Raw genomic sequence first — 19,684 nt, 5'->3', positions numbered from 1 at the left:
CTCTCTCTCTCTCTCTCTCTCTCTCTCTCTCTCTCCCTCCCTCCCTCTCTCTCTCCCTCTCTCTCTTTCTCTCTCTCTCTCTTTCGCCACCCCCTCTCTCTCACACACACACACACAAATATACACATGTACACTGAGCATTTTCATTTGTGGGATATATTACCAAAATATTGTACAATTTCTTCCTTTGTGCTTAAATGTCATTAATGACACAATGGTGCCATCTACTGGGCAAAAGCTCTCTATCACCCTTTCCCATACACGAACGTGCAGTTATCCCTTCCACATCAAGATTTTCCCCATTGCCATTTTAATATATTGCAGATCAGCATAAGAAATCAAATGGGAATGTTGTCAGTTTTGCAGAAGCCACAAACAATACACAAAGGCCAGCAGATGACACAGAAAAAGTTTAGAAACTCAGAAATGCATAGAATATATGTATAGTATTATATAATATCAACATATTTCCTTTAATACTATAATAAGTCAGACTTCTTCCCTGGTATGAAGGGAGGGAGGACCAAAAAGTTTTAAGAAGATTTTCCAGATGGGGGGGCACCACACCCCTAACCCTCCCCCCTTCTTGGGATGTGGAAGGATAACTGTACATTCAGGATCAGGCTGATGGTGTTCTATCATCTAACCGAATGATGTCAATCAATGGGCATTTATCAAGAACCTAAAACAGGCCAACTATTGCACTGGGCACTAGAGATACATAAACAACTGTGAAGCAGTCCCTGTCCCTAAAGAATTTATATATTTTTAATCTATCTAACTACCTTAGGGCCCAGAGAGGTTTAAATGATTTGCCTAAAAGTTACAGAGTTAAGTTAGTTACTTTCACATTTAAGAGTATTCACTTCAGGTAGACCCTGGACCACTAATATCAATCAAAAAGAAATTCAAGAACAATGAGAGAGAAAAAGTTACTCCAAATATGTTCCCCATCAATTAAATCCAAATTCCTCCAGAATTCTTTTATTTGGCTCCTCGAAATTCCTGTCTGATCTTGGTCAGACCAGCTGATGAAGCCAACTGATATCAAGCTCAATGTTCACCTACACCATATGGGAAGAGGCGCCATGTTGTCACGGGAAAAACATTGGATTGGGAATCGAGAGATCTCTGTTTTAGTTTTAACACTAAAACCAGCTAGCTGGGTAGCTAATTTAGCTGTGTAACTTTTGAACAGGTCATTTGAATCTCTCTGGGACTCAGGTCTAACCCCAGAGGGTTAGACAGATGATAACTAAAGTTCCTTCAACCTTAAAAATTCTCTGATCAGCCATGGAAATGAGAAGGAAGAACCTGGCTGAAAGGGTTCATGAAATCCTTTTCAAGGAGACCTCCCACATCCTTCCCTCCTATGAGAACAAGAAGGGGAAGAAAGAGATGACTGTTGGAAAGTTCTATGCTTTCTTTGGGTCCTACTCTATGAATACTGTTGCTTCCCATATATTGCTTGGCAGCCAATAAGAAGACACTATCTGCCATTAGATCACACTTCTGGCTCTCCACACAGATTTGGGAGGCTCCGAGAACGTCCCAGGAGTACATAATGGAACTGGTTTGAGCTCTCAGCATCCACTTCAGACTGCAGTTATCTTAAAGGTTTTATCCTGAAAAAGGCCTTAATGAGGCTTTACCTAGTAGCATTCAAAGCCGTGGTAATGATTTTAATTATGTCTTAGACTCATTTCAAAGAAAATGACATAAGTATAAATATCAACGTGAGAAACAGCATTCTACATTCGTCATTCACCTCCAGCAACATGCATGAGAATTGAACATTACTATTGTCAGATTTGTTATGTGAAATTCAAGAGCATTCACATAGTTTCAGAAGATTTGTAAAAATAGCCTCACTAGTAATGTAATCTGGATGAAACTATTCATTGCCAGTTAACATAAAACAATAATAATATCACCTTACGTACTTCAGTATCTATCTTTGTAAAGATCAAATATCCAGGGGTATTTCCTCTTCTTTGACAGAGATGGTAGTAATGATGATGATGATGATATTAATCATAATAATAAAAACTAACATTTACATAACATCAGGCACATGCTTTACAATTTTCAATCCCATTTGATCCTCACAATAACCCAGGGAGATAGGTGCCCCATTTTAGGGATGAGGAAACTGAGGCAAACAAAGGTTAATTGACTTGATATTTATATGTGATTGATCTTTACATGAGTTGAAAAAGGGATATTGACAGGGAAACTGAAAAAGGAGGTGAGCCAATCATATAGTTGGAGGGTTCCTTGTATTCAAACAAACACTCTCCTCACAGTCAAATAACATCCATATAATAATTATCATAATAATTTTAAAATAATGATGACAGCTAGAATTTACATAACATTTTAAGGTTTGGAAAGCACTTTACAAATATTATCTCATTTGATCTTCACAACAACCCTGGGAGGTAGATGCTAATATTATCTCCATTTTACAGATGAAGAAACTGAGGCAGACTGAGGTGAATTGACTTAGTCAATGTCACACAGCTAGTAAGTGTCTGAGGCTGAATTTGAACTCAGGTCTTCCTAACTCTAGGTCCAGCGTTGTACCATCAAGCTCCCTCCATTCTATGTTTATATTTAATTATTTATAATATATATAGAGCAGTAATTCTAAAATAGTGTGATCCAGGGACCTCTAAGGGTTAAAACCATTTTCATAATAATACTAGGATTTTTTAATTTCCAATAATGTGAATACAGATAGCTATGATGCACAGAAACAAAAGCTCTTTGGAAACCTGCAAAGGCTGAGAATCATGGATCTAGAGAAAAGCCCCAACATGCTGGGCAGATCCCCCTGTGAAAGATCCATGGGATGGTATAGACCAGAGATGGAGAACCTGCAACCCAGAGGTCCCACGTGGCCCTCTAGGTCCTCAAGTACTGCCCTCTGACTGAATCCAAACTTCACAGAACAAATCCGTTTAATAAAAGGATTTATTCTGTAAAATTTGGACTCAGTCAAAAGGCTGCACCCAAGGACCTAGAAGGGCACGTGTGGCCTCAAAGCCACAGGTTCCGCACCCCTGGAACAAAAAAAAAAAAAAAAGTTGCCCAGGATGAGAAAGCATGGATGGGTACCAATGCATACCACGAGAAAGTACCCACATCGATGAGATCTCAGATCCATGAGCACATCAAAGAATCAAAGACATTCAATTGGGTTTTAAGGTTTTCAAAGCACTTTTATACACACAATATCAAAGCTATCAATACTTCCAGCCAAAAATAATAACAGTAGCTCACATGTATACAGTAGCTAAGGATTCCAGCATGTTTTCCTCAGAACAATACTGTGAAGTTGGTGCTGTCATCAGTTACAAATGAAAAAAACAGAGACCCAAAGGAGTCCGTGGCACAAGCCGAGCTCTCTCTGCCCTCTTGCCTGTCTCCCATGAGCCTTGAAAGCAGGCAGTTAGATGAAAGTCAAATCTGGCCCTGAGCTAGATTTTTATTCCAAAATAAATATGTAAAGATACTAAGGGATAGTTTTTCAAAAGTGAATGCAATTGGCATGCTTGCCAAGTTGCCAGCATTTCCTTGAACCCAACGTTCATGTTCACGCTTGCTTGATTCTGAATGACAACACATTTCTGTAGGCACAGCTGGATTGAAATCTTCTTGGGGAAGGGGGAGGGATCAGAAAAGGAGCAGGAGAAAGGCCAGTAACTATTCCCAGCTTTGAAAATCTAAATAGCACCTATTGGGAAGAGAGAGGATGAGCCTTTCAATATTGGGGTCGAAAGCAAAATGACCCAGTCATGAAATAGTACACCACTCTTGGCAAAACCAGAAATACCCACTGGCCTCTCTTTCTCACGTTTCTGGAAGAAATGTCCCAGTATCAAGAAATTCCCCTATGAAGCCAAGGTCCCAAATCTGAGCAAGGAGTCTGAGATCTGCTGATAACCTATTATCTGGAGAAAAGCACAGACCTCTTGGACTGGACACATTAATGTCAATGGAGATTTCCTCAGTTCAAACAGCAGCAGATCTCCTGGAGACAGCTAGAATGCTTTTTAAACTCCCTAGAGAATATATTGCTTCCGTACTGCCTATGTGCTGCCTTGGAAAGATACAATTAACAAAGGCTCATACTCACTTGCATGCATAGTTTTCTAGCTCTGAAACATAAATGCACACTCCTCCATGGAGGCAGTATGAGTCATATGGTGGTGGACACTCTGAATTCCTGCTTCTGATGAGAGAGAAAGAGTCATCCCGGGGCTGAAAAGGTTCTGGAAGACAATGTTTCAAAAACATCTTTAAACCTTGATATTTTTAAAAATGATTCAGTCATTCTTGGCACAATTATACATGTTTAATCTACATAAACAGTTTATGATTTCTTTTTCATATCAGTGGAAATATTAACAGTGATGATGGTTTCACTTGTCCACCCAACCTTACCCTTCAACTACTAAAGTTGATGTGAATCATGATTTACTCAGACCTGCATTGCCTTTCTTCCCTTTCTCTTTTATTTGGCCTAGAGCATTCTACAGGCAGATAAGAGTGGGATAACAACTCCCAAAACAGTTAATTTCATTTCATTGAACTCAAAGAATCCCAGGATTTAGAGTTGAAAGGAACCTTTGAGATAATCTAGTTGACCCCTCTCGTTATAGAGATGAGGAAACTAAAACCCAAAGAGCCTAAAATGACTTGTCCAAGGTCACACAGCTAGCAAAGAGCAGATCTGGATTTTGAAACCAGGTCCTTTGACTTCCATGATTAAAAAGAAAGATCTATTTAATAAACAACACCTAATAACTAATGTCTGATGAGAGCTAACTTCAAAAGACTCACTCAAAACTGGTTATTTGTTCTTAACTTAAGGAACATCCATAGAGTACTTGACCCAAGAACTACAGTAGCTGTATTCATACAAGCCAGGGAAAATAAATTCTTTGAAAAAGTCATTGAAACGCCATCATAGGAAGGTCAACACCGTCATAGGAAGGAAATACTATGCATACTATGTGCCAGGCACTGTGCTAAGAGCTTTTACAACAGGATTGGAGATTTAGAGCCCACCCATTTCATAGGAAAACAAGGCCGAGAAAGCTAAAGTAACACCCTCCCTCCCCATGTAATCTGAGATCCAGCGACACTAGCCTCTTTTTGTATCCCTCAAACATGATACTGCATCTCCAGACTCCTGGCATTTTCACTGGCTGTCCCCCATTCCCAGAATGCTTTCCCTCATCTCCTCTTCTTGGTTTCTCTGACTTTCTTCAAGCCCCAGCTAAAATCCCACCTTCTACAGAAAGCCTTTTTCTGATCCCCCTTAATTCCAGTGATTTCCTTCTGTTGATTTTCTCCAATTTATCTTGGATTTCGCTTGTTTGTCCATAGTTGTTTGCATGCTGTCTCCCTAATTAGGATGTAAGTTCCTTGAGAGCAGAGGTTTTTGTATTTCAGAGTATTCCCAGTTCTTAGCACAGTGCCCGGCACAGATTAGGCATTAAATAAATGCTTATTGATTGACTAACTTGCTCAGCATCAAAAAGGGAAAAAGTAAAGATTCAAGCCCAGGTCCTCCGGATCCACAACCCACCCTCTTTCCATCGTATCATGCTGTCTTACAGTTTCCCGGAAATCTCTACCTTCCCCCACATCCAACTTTCTTCTTAAAACTACTTAGACTACTCAAGAATCCTTAAAATTAGAACAGCAACAGCTTTGACAGAAAGGAAACATTGGGATAATGAGAGAATGATATGTTGATGAATTCGTTTTATTACATGCTTCACTCTTCTTAGAAGGAAAAGCATCAGAGCACAACGTTGAAAGGAATGAGGGAGGATCTTGCTGAGATTTCTGCAAGGTGGCTAGAAATGCCAACACCTTTTCATCACCTCTAAGGAGAGGAGATTATGTGAGACGGTGAGGTGTTAGAAACAGAACTGCAGTGAAGTAAATTCACAAAAATTTTTTTTTTCTGCAAGATCTTGTCTGCTTACACAACTACCCCGGGAAGCTGCTAGTTTATCAGCTAGATGATCAAGGCAGGCAGGGATGCAAGAACCAGTCTAGGTGAAGTCCAGAGTTTCCTGGACATAAAGTGTGATCCATCAAAGGTTTCCTGTTTCTGGAGATATTTTCCTTCGAAGTTCAGCTCAAATGCAGGCTGCTGCAGGAAGTCTTTGTTGATTCTTCCCCCACTGCCCTCCTCAAAAAAAAAAAAAAAAAAAAACTACTTGCTAATTGCTTTGTAACTCTACTTTGTATATTTTCTATTTAATGTCCTATGTAGATGTACATGTTGTTTTCAAAAGAATGCACGCTCCTTGAGGGCAAGACCTGTTTTGGTTTTGTCTTTGTATCCCCAGAATGTATCGATGTGCCTGGCATATCGTATGTATTTAATAAATGCTTGTGGAATGAATAAGTGAGTGGATGGATGGGTGGATGGATGGATGGATGGATGGATGAATGAATGAATGAATGAATGAATGAATGAATGACATTGCTATTTTAGGGGGAAAAGACAAAAAAAGCCAAGGTTGAATATTTTCCAGCAGCAAGGAAGGAAGAAAAAATCATATGGAATTGAAGCTCTCATGCAAATAAAGAAATATTCCCTTTCATGTAACAAGGAAAAGAAAGTTGAGGAATAACCATTTCTTTTAATCCATTAAAGTAACTCTCACGCTAAAGGATATTTAGGAGCTCAGATGAATTCCCCTGACCTGCCTGGTATTGTAGAGGGCAGTTACTCCAACAGACTCTGACATCAACATTACAAATCAGGAGATTAGCAGCTTTGCAAAGTAATAAAAGAGATTCATTCCAGACACTATTAAATAAAGGCAACTTGGAATATTTGATTCTCCCAAGCCTAGCACCAACTAAGGCAGAATAGTTAGAGAATGCAGCTTAACATTGCTGAGTAATTCCCGGAACCTTCAGTGGAAACATCACTCACGAGGTTTGCTCTGAGTTAAGTAGCGTCTGTTCTCTGCACCACCAACTAACTTACCAGGACAGACAGATCCAGACCCAGGTGCACCATTAGAGCAGATGCATGCGTAGCCTCCCTCTGTATTTTTACAGATGGCATTTTCTCCACATTTATGCACTCCTGTTTCACACTCATCAATGTCTTCAAGAGAAGCAGATGTCAAGGGAAAGAAAAGAGATGACATGGAAAAAGGAAAAAGGAGACATAGTTAGAAAAAATGTAACATTTTGAGAGGAGATCAACAGAGTTCTATCCTATTCCCTCCTTTAGAATTGAACTGATCATTACACACGATGAGGTTACAAAAAAACAAAACCCAGGTCGAGAGTGTGAGAGACCCAAATCTAGTTCGTATCAATTTACTGCCTGTCCCTTCAAAACAAGAGCACCTGGCTTGAAATGGCTTCAAGTCCAAAGAGCACCCTGGACATTATGCTACCTACCAGGTAAGGGGGAAGATGAAAATTTTCTGTCAGACAGATGAGAAAGAGAAATGATAAAAATGTAATGTAAGTGACTTTTTAGGAGTTTAGGTAGTTACTTAGCCCTCTAAAACGTCTAAATCACTTCCTTCATATTAGTTTCTAAATGAGCTAGGGCTGGGGCGGGGGGAAGGGGGGGTTGGAGTGGTAGCCATCACCAGTCATGCTGATGTATATCTGGCTACTGGACCCGTGGCTCCAGAGGAGAAAGTGAGGCTGGTGACTTTGCACAGCCCTGCCTCACTTAAATCCAATTCACTTGCATCACCTTCCTGATGTCATGGTGCTCTTCAAGAATGAAGGACAAAAAACAATAAATTAGCTATAGTTTTAGGCTTGACTTCTGCCAATATAATGTGGCAGAGTGCCTACAGATCTGGCCTCCAAGTAATTTACTTATCAAAAGATTTTTGGTCTGAACTCCTGATTTCACTGGCTTGTAAATCCCCAGTGAGGAAACCCTCTTGATCAACGTAAATCATTATCTGCTAAGAAGTTAATGACTTGCCCAGGGCCACCTAGCCAGTTTGTATCAGAGGCAGGGCTTGAACCCTGGTCTCGATTATTCCAAGTCTGGCTCTATCTGTCCACTGCTATTGCCTTTCATCAAACAATTTGACCAATCTTAAATATGTGTTTGTGTGTACTCACACATCTTGCTTTTCCCAACCTATTTTCTCCTTCTAATAACAGAAGAGAAGTGGCCATACTGGCTTCTATCCTTCAGCCCAAGGTTAGCTCCTAAAATTAGAAGGAACTGATTCAGATTTCACTAAGAAAGTTACTAATTAAGGTCCTTTATGTTCTGGCCCCTCCCTATCTTTAGATCCTTCTTAGAATCTTCCCTTCTAAGCAATCCCTATCTGGAACACAACTGCTCATCTCTCTCCTCTCTGACTTTGCACTGGCCTTCCCCCAGGCTCAGAATGCTCCTCCTCCTCGCATCCACCACCTGGCTTCCCTGGCTTCCTTCAAGACTCAGTTCAAATGCCTTCTTCTACTGGAGACCTTTGCAAGTTATTCATACTGTCCCTGCCAAACACATATGCTGATACTGCCTGCAGCTAATGGCTAGGATAGAGCACAGGACCTGGAGTCAGGAAGACCTGAGTTTGAATTTGACCTCAGACACTTCCTAACTAGTCAAGGAAGTTTGTCAAACTGCCTCTGTTTCCTCTTCTGTAAAATGAGCTGGAGAAGGAAATGGCAAATTACTCCAGTGTCTTCGCCAAGAAAACCCCAAATGGGGTAACAAATAGGAGGACATGACTGAAACAACTCAACAACCTCAACTGTAAAATGTAGATAACCCTACCCAGGGTTGTTGTGAGGAGTGCCTGACACCTAATAGGCCCTACATAAACATTTATTCCCTTCCCCCATTTATGCTGTATATAGTTTGTGTATAATTTTGTTGACTTTCCCAACTAGACTGTAAGCTCCTTGAGGGCAAAGCCTATGTTTTCGCCTTTCTCTATGCCTGGAACATAGTAAGCCCTTCATAAATGCTTGTTGACTATTTACTTCTATGTCCTTGCTTCAACTAATAACACAAATTGACCCCTTTTGCTGACTTCCTCCTCTCTGCTGGCTTTACTTTCCTCGTGAGAAAGGTCATCTGTTAAGGCACTGGGAAAAGATGTGGTTGTGTTCTTAGGGGCAAAAGAAGAAAAAAAAAGTCCCATAGGATGCAGCATGATGCAGTGGGAAACACACTAGTTCTGGAATCAAAGGACTTTGGTTCAAATACCACCTGGCTAAAGCTTTTACTCTGTGACTGGGTCACAAACTTCAATCCCTCATCCTCAAAATGGGAGTAGGTGTGAACTAGATGGCCTCTAAAATCCCTTCCAGGTCTAAACCTATGATCTCAACCAAAAAAAGAGAGGGGCAAGCCAATTTATTCTCTTATTTAGAAGTCGGAGGTTAGTCCTGCAAGACAGTGCACTGACATCATGTGTGTGGCCACCACTGGAAAGAGCCTGTTGAGTAAAAGGCTTAGGGACAGGCAGGAACCTCAAGCTAAGAGAGTTTTAACCAGCCAAGAGAGGATCCCTTTCTTTTTCATCAAAAGAAATTAAATAGAAACCCAGTTTGTTTAAATTATCTATGATCTATTTCATTAAAGCCATAACATTTCCCTGACTGTCCGCCAAATACACGCTCAAAAGAGCATTTATATATGCCTGTGGTCTCCAGGGAATTAATCTGATAAGGGTCTGATTTAAACCAACCCAAGCTGGAAAATTAGTGGTTGGGTTGATGATTCTTTGTCTTTCCCCCATGATGTCTGCAAGATGCCAGTCTATTTAATAGGACCAACGTTCATGTCACAGTTTCTCATCATTGAATCAGTGGGTACCACCTCACTGTGGACAACTCTTTTCCAAAAAAAAAAAAGAAGAAGAAGAAGAAGAAGAAAAAAAAAAAGGAGGGAAATAGAAGCTAAGAGACTGAAAGAAATGAAATCCCATGGACAACTCCACACACTTTATTTTGACAAAGCTGGCTCTGGGCAGGTCTTCACTTGTAGGATAATGCTACTGACAAGTGGAATGGTAAGACAAGTCATGAAATGAACTGAGAAACCTACAAGCCCCACCCAAATTCTGGCAGAAGAGACAGTGGTTATAAAAGTGGCTTTCTCCTGAGCCTGTATGTCCTCTAGTCGCACATAAATGTCAGCAGCTTGAACCTCAGAGTTATTTAACTGATCCAGAACACTAAGATGGGCTTTCCCACAGAGCCCCACCCTTCCTCATTTATATGCACCGCAACAATTTTCAATAAACCTCCAGCAGCAGCAAATTTCCCTCTAGTTCAGTTGCCAAATGAAGTGTCAGTGGGAAAGGGAGAAACCCACAGACAGCCTAAGGCAGAATGTATTGATAAGTCACTGATGCCACTCAAACCTCAGAAAAAGAATCTGAAAGGCAGAAGGGAGGAAGGCCAGCTGCCTTTTGAATTCTAGTCGCTATGTATTACCACACGGACCACCATCTCCTTTTTTTCTTTTCAATAACTGAGAGACGTCGGCATAAATCCATCACCCAGGATCACTTCTTTCACCTTGAGGTGCGTTCAATCTCAATCATTATTTTGTCTTCTTTGCTCACCCTCCCACTAGGGCCATCCTCTTGAATTTCTTCCACAAAGTCCCCTCCTGCCTTACCATAACAGTTCAACCCGTCTCCACTGTAGCCTTCCAAACACTTGCAGACATAGCTACCCTCAGTGTTGATGCACTCAGATGACTCTGGCTGGCAAAGCACATTATCCGTTTCACATTCATCAGTATCTACGAAGAAAACAGTTTAATAGGTAAGGTGTGGAGTCTTCCCTGGAGTAAACGGTCAAAATATGAAAGAAGGAAATATGGTACTTCACAATCCTAAACTGCGTCCTTAAGCTTGGATGTAGAGTTAACTTCAGGACAAATTTGCCTGCGGGTTCTCAAATATTTGCTTGGATAAGTGTCCTATTAGGGAGAGAGAAAAGGACTAGATCTGATAGCTCATTGATACAGGGAAATCCCTGATGATAAGCCCTATTACAGTATCCCCATTTCAATCCAATGACCATCATTAAGTGTCCATTACTTTCAATGAACTGTGATAGGGATTTCAGATTTTGTGATTTCATTGGGACAGGGAGTTGCTAAGTGAAGAAATTCCTCCTCTCAATACAGGTCAGCATCTTCTCTGCATCTAAGAGTCACAGAGAGTTTCCTGGTTGTTGAGGAGAAGCAGGACTTGAACACAGGTCTTTCCAAGCTCTACAGCCATCTCTCTATCCATTACACCCCACTTTCTGCACTAGTAATACAAAGATTTTATTGTTTAGTCATTCAGTTGTATCTGATTATTCATGACTAGGAGTTTTCTTGACCAAGATATTAAAGTAGATTACCGTTTCCTTCTTCAACTCATCTTACAGATGAGGAAACTGAGGCAAACAGGGTTAAGTGACTTGCCCAGGGTCACACAGCTAGTAAGTGTCTGAGGTCATATTTTACCTCTGGTCTTCCTGACTCCAGGCCTGGCACTCTATCCACCGGGCTACCTAGCTACCCATAACATAAAGAAAAACAAGTTAATTTCTGCTCTCATGAAGTTTATATAGGTGAATAAATTTTAACACTAAAGACCATGTTCACTATACTTATGTCAATCCCTTCCACGGATTTTTTTTCCAGTTAATGACAATATACATTCTGTGGTTACCAATGCAAGCTAGAAATGAATACAACACAAGTTACTGCCTAACAGTAACTACCTGAGCTCTTGAAAAACAAATACTTTTGGTGGGCCTGAAAAGATGATTTTAAAATTATGTTTATGTTTACTCTTTTGTTGCCAAAGCTAATCGTTGACTTTTCTTCTTGTTAAAGCTAATTGTGTGTAATCATATTCTAAAATAATCTTTTAGAATAATGTGACAAAATACTTGACATCTTTTCATGTTTTTCTATAATTTGTTTCTTCCATTCTGTTTATCTGATAATGAAGGAAATGTCTCAGATCTGATGGTTCCAGCAGACTTTGGGAAGGCAGGATTTTAATTCAGTGACAGCTAAAGAGAAGGTATATTAATGTTCCTAGCTCTATATGTTTAAGTCTTTATAATTACCAGAGCAGATGGTTCCATTCCTGGTGAATCCTTCCAAGCACTGACACCAGGTATCCTTTCCCTCTGAAGTGCACTGAGCATTCACACCACAGTCCACAGGGGCACAGCCATCCTCGTCTGCAAACAGAGAAAACTACCATCAGAGTATTTCTGAGTCTTTGAAGAGAAAGGGAATTTTCATGTTCCAGGTCCTACAAAATATTTCAGGATTCTATTTCTTGCCCAAGTCCTAAGGAAGGCTAAACCCCAAATGGATTTTTTTCTCCACAAGCACTTTGCTGACTTTTAAAAGCTTGTCTAGGTCAAGGGAATTGTAAGGCATATGCTTCTGATTTATTTACAAGCAATTCATCAAATTGGTGCTTAAAGAACTATCTGGTGTCCAAGAAGCTTTGTGAGTCCATTTGTGTGCTTTTTAAAGCAATTTTTTAAAAGAAAATTTAAAGTATGACTTGGCATTCTTTCAAGAATAAATGGATTCAGATTTCAAAAGTTTCAACATTCTGTTGGCAATCCTCAACCAGTGTGGCAGTAGGACAGAACCAATATAATTCTTATGTCCCTAATAAAAGGCAAATAGGCTTAAAATATGAGTAGGTTTGTGTACTAACATGGAAAAAAATCCAACCATAAAAAGTGTTATCCTCAATTTACTAAAATCATATGTGCCAAGACACAGGAAATTAGAATGTGAATGTCACTGTTCATATTCACTATCGAGATTTATGCAATGACTTGCAAACCTTCAGGCATTTTACAGAGTCACAAACCATGCAAGCTAAATACTGTTAAGGGATCATCTCATTTCATACTCCATGGAAATGCACCTCCCTCCAGGGACAAGAGTAAGGCTTTGAGCAGCAGACAACAGCAACATTCTAAGAGGCTTTTTCAAAAGGCTCACTTATGCAATGATTCTCTGAAATGTGAATTCACTTAGGGAACAGGAATAACCCATCAGAAGGGTAGGTTATAGAAGCCAGCTGTATTAGAACATCTCTATAACTGATAGAGGAAATATAACTGTGCCTAGCTATGTGAAGAGGCAGTGATAACAGATCCCCTGAGAAGCAATACAGTAGAAAGAATTTTGAATTGGGAATCATAGGAGCTGAGTTTGAATCCTGGGTCTTCCATGTACTGCCCACAAAACCTTGGGCAAGTCATCTACCTCCATGGGCCTCAGTTTTCACATTTGTAAAACAAGCAGGTTGGATGAGATGACTTCTAAGTTCTCTTCCACTCTATAATCCTCTGTTTTGGGCACCACAGTTTTAAAAAGACAATGATAAACTGGAGCAAGCCCAGAGAGGAGTGAGGCTAGTGAGGGGCCTCGAGTCCCATGATAAATGAAAATCAGGTGAGCAGAAAAGCTGAAAAGTGGGTGGGGGTTGGGTGGAAATGAAGATACCTTGTTTGGGGGCATGATTTTGAAATTCAGAAAACACCAATGGGTCTGGGAGAGAAATGAAGACAGACTGACCTGAGCACATCCACAAAATAGAGACTTCAGAAGGAATTCACTAATGGAAGAGGGGTGGAATATTCCAGGATGAGCCAGATGCAGGGTTGGTAGACAGTCCCAGGATGACGAGGCCTTGGGCACTGAGGGAGTTTCAGGATGATACAGCAGTAGAGGCACGGTTTTGAAGCCCAGAGCGGGTATTATCATCAAATAAACTGAGGCCCAGGAAAGTCAAGCAATTTGCCCAAGGTCTTACAGCAAATCTGCAGTAGAACTCACCTCCTGATTCCTTGTATAGTGAAAGATCTTATCCTAGATAAGAAAAGACTTGCGGTGGGGAAGGGTGGAGAACATAGCTTTCTTGAAGTATCTGAAGGACTCTGATGTGGAAGAGGAATTACCATTATTCAGCTCAGCCCCAGAGGGCAGAAAGAAGAGCAAGGGATGCATGGTGCAAATTGGCAAATAGGAGTTTGAGGTCAAGACATAATGTATGAGATTAAGTCTCGAGACATTCTGTTTCTCACCTTTCTTGATACTCACCACCTTTCCTGATTTTACATTATATGTTACACCTGTGACAACCTGGCTACCTTCTTCTCTCATTCTCAAGACACTGAGATAATACAAACAAAATGGAGCCTGAGATACTGATGCCCTCCCAACTAAACATAGATTTAGAGAATTAGGTCCTCTAAGCCAAGTGGTGCCAAACTCAAACAAAAAGTTTGTTGTTGTTGTTGTTGTTGTTGAATCATTTTAGTCATGGTCCAACTGTTTGTGACCCCATTTGGGGTTTTCTTTGACAAAGTGGTTTGCCATTTCCTTCTCCAACTCCTTTTATTGATGCGGAAACTGAAGTAAACAGGGTTAAGGGACTTGCCCAGGGTCACACAACTAGTAAGTGTTTGAGGCTAGATTTGAACTCACAAAGATGAGTATTCCTGATTCCAAGCCCAGAGTTCTATGCACAACGGTGCCACCTGGCTGCCCAAAATAGAAAGCATATTGATTTCAAAAACCACAAAGTAACATTATCTGTGTTCTGTTGTATTCTCATTTATTTTTTAAGCATTTCCCAATTACATCTTAATCTGGTTCTGCCAGGGAAGTTTAACATTCTAGTCCAAACCCCTCCATTTCACAGATGAGGAAAACAAGACCCAAGGAGGTTAAGTGACTTACCTAAGGTCACATAGAGTCAATGGGAAGATTTGAACCCAGTTCTTGTGACTCCAGAACCAGTGTGTTTTCAACTCTATAGAATGATTCTCTCAGTCTTGATCCTCTTTGGGTTAGTCTTTTGTAATATTAGTGTTTATAATATAATATTGTCCCTACTTCTATTCTTACTGTGAATTTATATTTCTTATTTATAAATTATGATTCATATTTGTAAAGCATTTAGCACAGTGCCTGGTACATGGTAGATGCTTAATAAATACTTGTTCCTTTCCTCCTCCTCTACCTCTGATTTTTTTTTTAATTTTAAAAGGATATGACTTTATTTCTGCCTTATCAAAAGCAACATCAATCTTCCCATGGTCTCATTTTCGTGTTTTTCCTACCAGAGTCAAGCAACAACAGGTAAGGATGGCAGGCCACACCCCCATTTTGGTACGTAATCTGGTGAGCGGTCCTTAAAGTGAAATTCTTTGAGAACCATGGTTTCGATAGGTTCCCAATGGACTAGCAAGCCAACGGCAGAATATGGAACAAAATTCTAAGTTTTTGCAATGGTCGACTTAATATGTAGCACCAGGCTAGTCCCACAGCATTTCTGCGCTTACTCTGCTACCTGGAAAATGAGACTATCAATGTTTATACCTTGTGAATCCCATCAGCTTATATTTGGCAATTAGCATCTAGCTGCTGTAAGTATTGTTTCTCTCTTTCTCTCTCTCTCTCTCTCTCCCTCCTTCTCTCCCCCCTGCCCCCACTCATCAAAGGATTAGAGGATGACAAACAAAATTATGGCAGAGAATAAACCAGGGAATTCAGATGTGGGTGGCTGGCACTATCATCACACTCCAGACTTCATTCTTTCTTTTTTTTTCACTTTTGTTTTCAGCATAATTTCTTCCTGGAGAATTTTCAAGACCATAACCTCCCATATGGGCTGTAAATGAGTCAGGTTCATGCCCTGCCTTCTAAAGAAAGAAAAGTCAGGGGAAGAAAAGAATCTGAGTTCAGAAGTTCAGGAACACTGCCCTAGTGCAGATACAACCTCGTTTTAAATAGGGGATCAAGTTAATGTAGTTGGAAAATTCAGTTGTAGGACTTTGGAAATCATCTGGTCTAATTCCCTCAGTTGCTCATATTAAGGATACCAAAGCCCAGAGGAGGGAAATGACTTAGCCAGGGTTACACAGGCAGTAGGTAACAGAGCAAGAATTTGAACCCAGGTCCTCCGTTTCCAGGTCTAATACTCAATCACCATATTGTCTGTCTTCATCAGCAAATGATCTATATGGACCAGAGGCAGGAGAAAGAACTCATTGTTCCTACCTGTAACCGTGAGTTCAGCTACTAGTCCATGTCTGGGCTGTTGCTCTGCCCTGCTGTCATCTTCCAATGTTCTTCCCAACGCATTCTCCGGTGCTGTTGTGCCATTGCTTAGATTCATCTTACTGGCTGTTGGAGAATAGCAGGTAGAATGTTTTATCATTTTTATTCAAAAAAAGCATTTCTTTTATTGGTATTTAAAGTAGAATTTTGTTTACAAGTTCAGAGCTTGCTCAGAGTATAGGACAATAGCCCTGGGCCACTAGCTCTGGGGTCTCTTCAAACACACGATGGAAAGAGGCTAGAATGAAGTAGGATATACAACCAGCTGCTACTAATGAACATCCACCGTTTTATATTGAACATCAGACCCTAAATTGTCCTCCACAAACACATACACCCCATCACCAAAACAAAGAGATGGGGCTATCTCTCTCTATTTGCATCTATATTCCTTAGTATGCTCTGTTATGTCCTTTCTTCTTCAAGACTGCCCTTAAGATTCATTTTAATCTAGATTTCCCTTTTTAAAAAATTGGGGAATGAGGCACCTCAAAATGTGATTTATTCTGGGACTTCACAGTCCCCTATCACTTGCCCACCCCTGAACCACACCCAGAAAAATCCACACAAATTTCCTGTTTTTTAGGAAATTTAGGAAATTAAATAAATTAAACAATTAAGACAAAGGCTAAAAATTCAATTACTGGCATTTTATAAAGGATGAATTCATCGATAGACTTAGTTATCTGTTTATCAGTATGCCAATTTCTACTTTGATAAGTATAGATTGAAAAAATTAAAGGATTCAAATTTTAAAATGAATTATCTGATCTTCCTTAGAGCAACACAGGTATCGAACAGTGAACTAAGATGCACAAAATTAGATTTTTAGAAAGGTATATAGTGAAATGGAAAAACACATCCCTTCTCCAGGGACCTATTATATTTGCTTTGTTTTCTCTACCTATCCCTCAGAGGCTTGGTTAGAGTGAACAAATGTAGATTCTTTCAAGGTAGCATGACAGAAAGAGCCTAGACTCTAAAACCAGAGGATTTGAGTTTAAATTCCACCTCTGATGCTCACAATTTGTGTGACCTTGGGCAGATCACTTAACTTCCCTTTCTTCAACTTTACAATGAAGGTGTTGGACCAGATGGCTTCTGAGCTTCCTTCCAGCATTCTAGATTGAGGATTTATAACCGCTTCTTCTGAATGGATTCTTGCCCTTCTACTCCAAAGCTGACTTTTTGTTTTATTAATGAGAACAGTTCTAGAATCTGGTCCTAAGTTCAGAAGCAGCATGAAAAGCAAGATGCGTTTTTGTTTGTTTGGTTGGTTTTGGTTTTTTATGATGCACAAAATTCTGCTCTGATTCTTCATTATGGCGTGAAGGTGACCCTGGGTTTTTCAAGCTAATGCAGGTACAAAAAAATGTAAAGTCTTCAAGAATAATCTCAGCAAGAAATAATGTGTGCTTTCTGAAAATCAACCTAGTAAAATATGGAGACTTTCACTGCCAATGGGGTTGGCCAAGCCTATGTTTCCAATTCATTATACATTAGTATTCCTCCTGCCAAAATGGCCTTCTCTCTGATGCTCATAAATAACATTTTATCTCCAATCCCTATGTTTTTGAATTGACTGTCCCCCATGCCTGGAATGCACTTCCTCCTCACCTCCATCTCATAGAATCTCTCTCTTTCAAGACTCAGTTCATGCACACTCTCTACAACAGAGTTCTTTACCAGGGATCTGTGAACATGTGTTTTTTAAAAAAAATTTTTTAACTATTTCAATACAATCCGTTTCTTTGGCACCCTTTTGTTTTATTTTATGCACTTAAAATCATTATCCTGAGAAGGGGTTCATAGGTTTCACCAGACCGCCAAAGGAGTTCTATGACACAAAAAAGGCTTTTGAAGCTTTTCCTGACTCACTTCCTAATCCATTTCCTCACTCTCCACTACCAATGCCCTCTGTCTCAAACTAATGTGTATTTAACAATGTTGTATATATTTCCATTTTTTTTTCATGTTTATCCTGCATATGTCTTTGTTGCCTCCCCCACTAGTATGCCATTTCCTGGTAAGTGGAGTTTGCTACATTATTTGCATATTTACTGCCTAGAACAATTCTTGGAACATAGCAGGTGATTAATAAATGCCTGTTGTTTGATTGAACAGGTGAAAATACATCATCGTCATCATCAGATATACTGTCATCTTGGTTTGCAGCAGTTGTGCATAGGCATGGGATGAAGATAATTGCTACTTAGGGACCAATATTTGTTATAAAGGATGAAGAAGTAGAGAACATCTTTGGAGAAAGTGACAAAAAAAATTAAAAAGGAAAAAAAGAGACAAGACCCTCTAAACAAGTTAATATATATTTTGATACTTGGTGAATTCTATGGTGGAGAAAATCTCTTTTAAAATTGGGGGAGATTAAAAATGAAAGAAACCAAACACTTATAGCTTACTAAAAAGCTGCTTATCTACATATCTTAGATGTTTCCTTCAAGAAAAGAATTGGAAGATGCTACAGACATAGTGGTCACCAAACATGACTCCAAGAAATGAAATTAACTGACACAGTAAATAACCGGTTCCTAACATTTCAGAATCAGTGGTCTGTGGCTGGAGCAAAGGTCAAAAACAACACCAAATTAGAACAAAAAATAGAAATAGAAAGACATCACATGTAATTACAATAGTTACAAATGCACTCAATTTCTTTAAGTAAAGCATTGACCCTGCAAAGTGAGAAACTGATTAAAATAAAGACACTGGCACTGCTTACAATCCTAAGAGAAGTTTACCTGATGTAAAACAATTTAAAACCCAACAAGGAGGTCAGAAGAGTTAAGAAAATTTCTCAGCCAACAAACACTCAATCTCTTTGCCAAACAGGAACATGGCAGTTAAGAGAAATACTGGTTTCGATGAAGCTCATATGCAAAACAGCATAGAGAAGATGGAGGAAAGCTTATGAATTCTATCTTCTTATAAAACAGTGAAAAGCAGGGGATGAAAAAATGAGCCTATACCAATCTTGGTATGAGACCCTACTAAGCCAATTTGACTAGACAAAAGAACAAAATCATTCCAATAACATTTAGAAACAAAATTAAGACGAGATCAACAAATAGATGTGAAAGGACAGAGATCTACTAGAACCAATTACTTGGGAATTTTAAAAGCTGGTACTGACCCCGTATTCCATATAAAGAACTGGAAGGAGCACATAAGATGAAGTTGGGAGGAAAAGTTGATCCTGATCAAATGCGTGCAGAGAAAATCTTTTTTGCTGACTACACACCTAAGAATCAATGTTCCTAAAGACACTTAGATATTTCAACTCTCAAGATATGTCAAAGAGGTGAAGAGTCCAAAGGATTAAAAAGGATTATGAGTAATACTATTACTTTGTTAAAAATAGATAGATTGATAGATAACCAAGAAGATAACAAAAACAGATCAATATGCCCCCTTCCTTAATTCTATAAACCTTTATGACAGTGTTCTATGAGCACATTAAGTGAAGATGCAAAATCCTCAAGGAAGATAGGAGAGGGAGAGAGAGGAAGACAGAGA

The 19,684-nt window shown here is 39.6% G+C and overlaps 1 protein-coding gene across 2 annotated transcripts in view; it reads right to left on the bottom strand.

The window, feature by feature from the left end:
- The window catches only part of EGF (epidermal growth factor), a 148,868-nt gene that overhangs the window by 28,905 nt on the left and 100,279 nt on the right, over positions 1-19,684 (bottom strand). Inside the window, exons 16-20 of one of the 2 annotated variants that reach the window (XM_027837576.1) lie at positions 16,091-16,216; positions 12,118-12,234; positions 10,661-10,786; positions 7,025-7,147; positions 4,142-4,277 (exon numbers count right to left, since the gene is read on the bottom strand). In XM_027837576.1, coding sequence (XP_027693377.1) covers positions 4,142-4,277; positions 7,025-7,147; positions 10,661-10,786; positions 12,118-12,234; positions 16,091-16,216 — 628 coding nt within the window. Of the gene's footprint in view, positions 1-4,141; positions 4,278-5,959; positions 6,215-7,024; positions 7,148-10,660; positions 10,787-12,117; positions 12,235-16,090; positions 16,217-19,684 lie in introns of those variants that run through there. The other variant, XM_027837577.1, reaches the window with a different exon arrangement.

Source organism: Vombatus ursinus, unplaced genomic scaffold (genome assembly GCF_900497805.2).
Source record: "Vombatus ursinus unplaced genomic scaffold, bare-nosed wombat genome assembly UNPS02014821.1, whole genome shotgun sequence".
NCBI lineage: Eukaryota > Metazoa > Chordata > Mammalia > Diprotodontia > Vombatidae > Vombatus > Vombatus ursinus.
The sequence above is the reverse complement of the archived record's forward strand: the minus strand, read 5'-3'. Positions and strand labels throughout refer to the sequence as shown.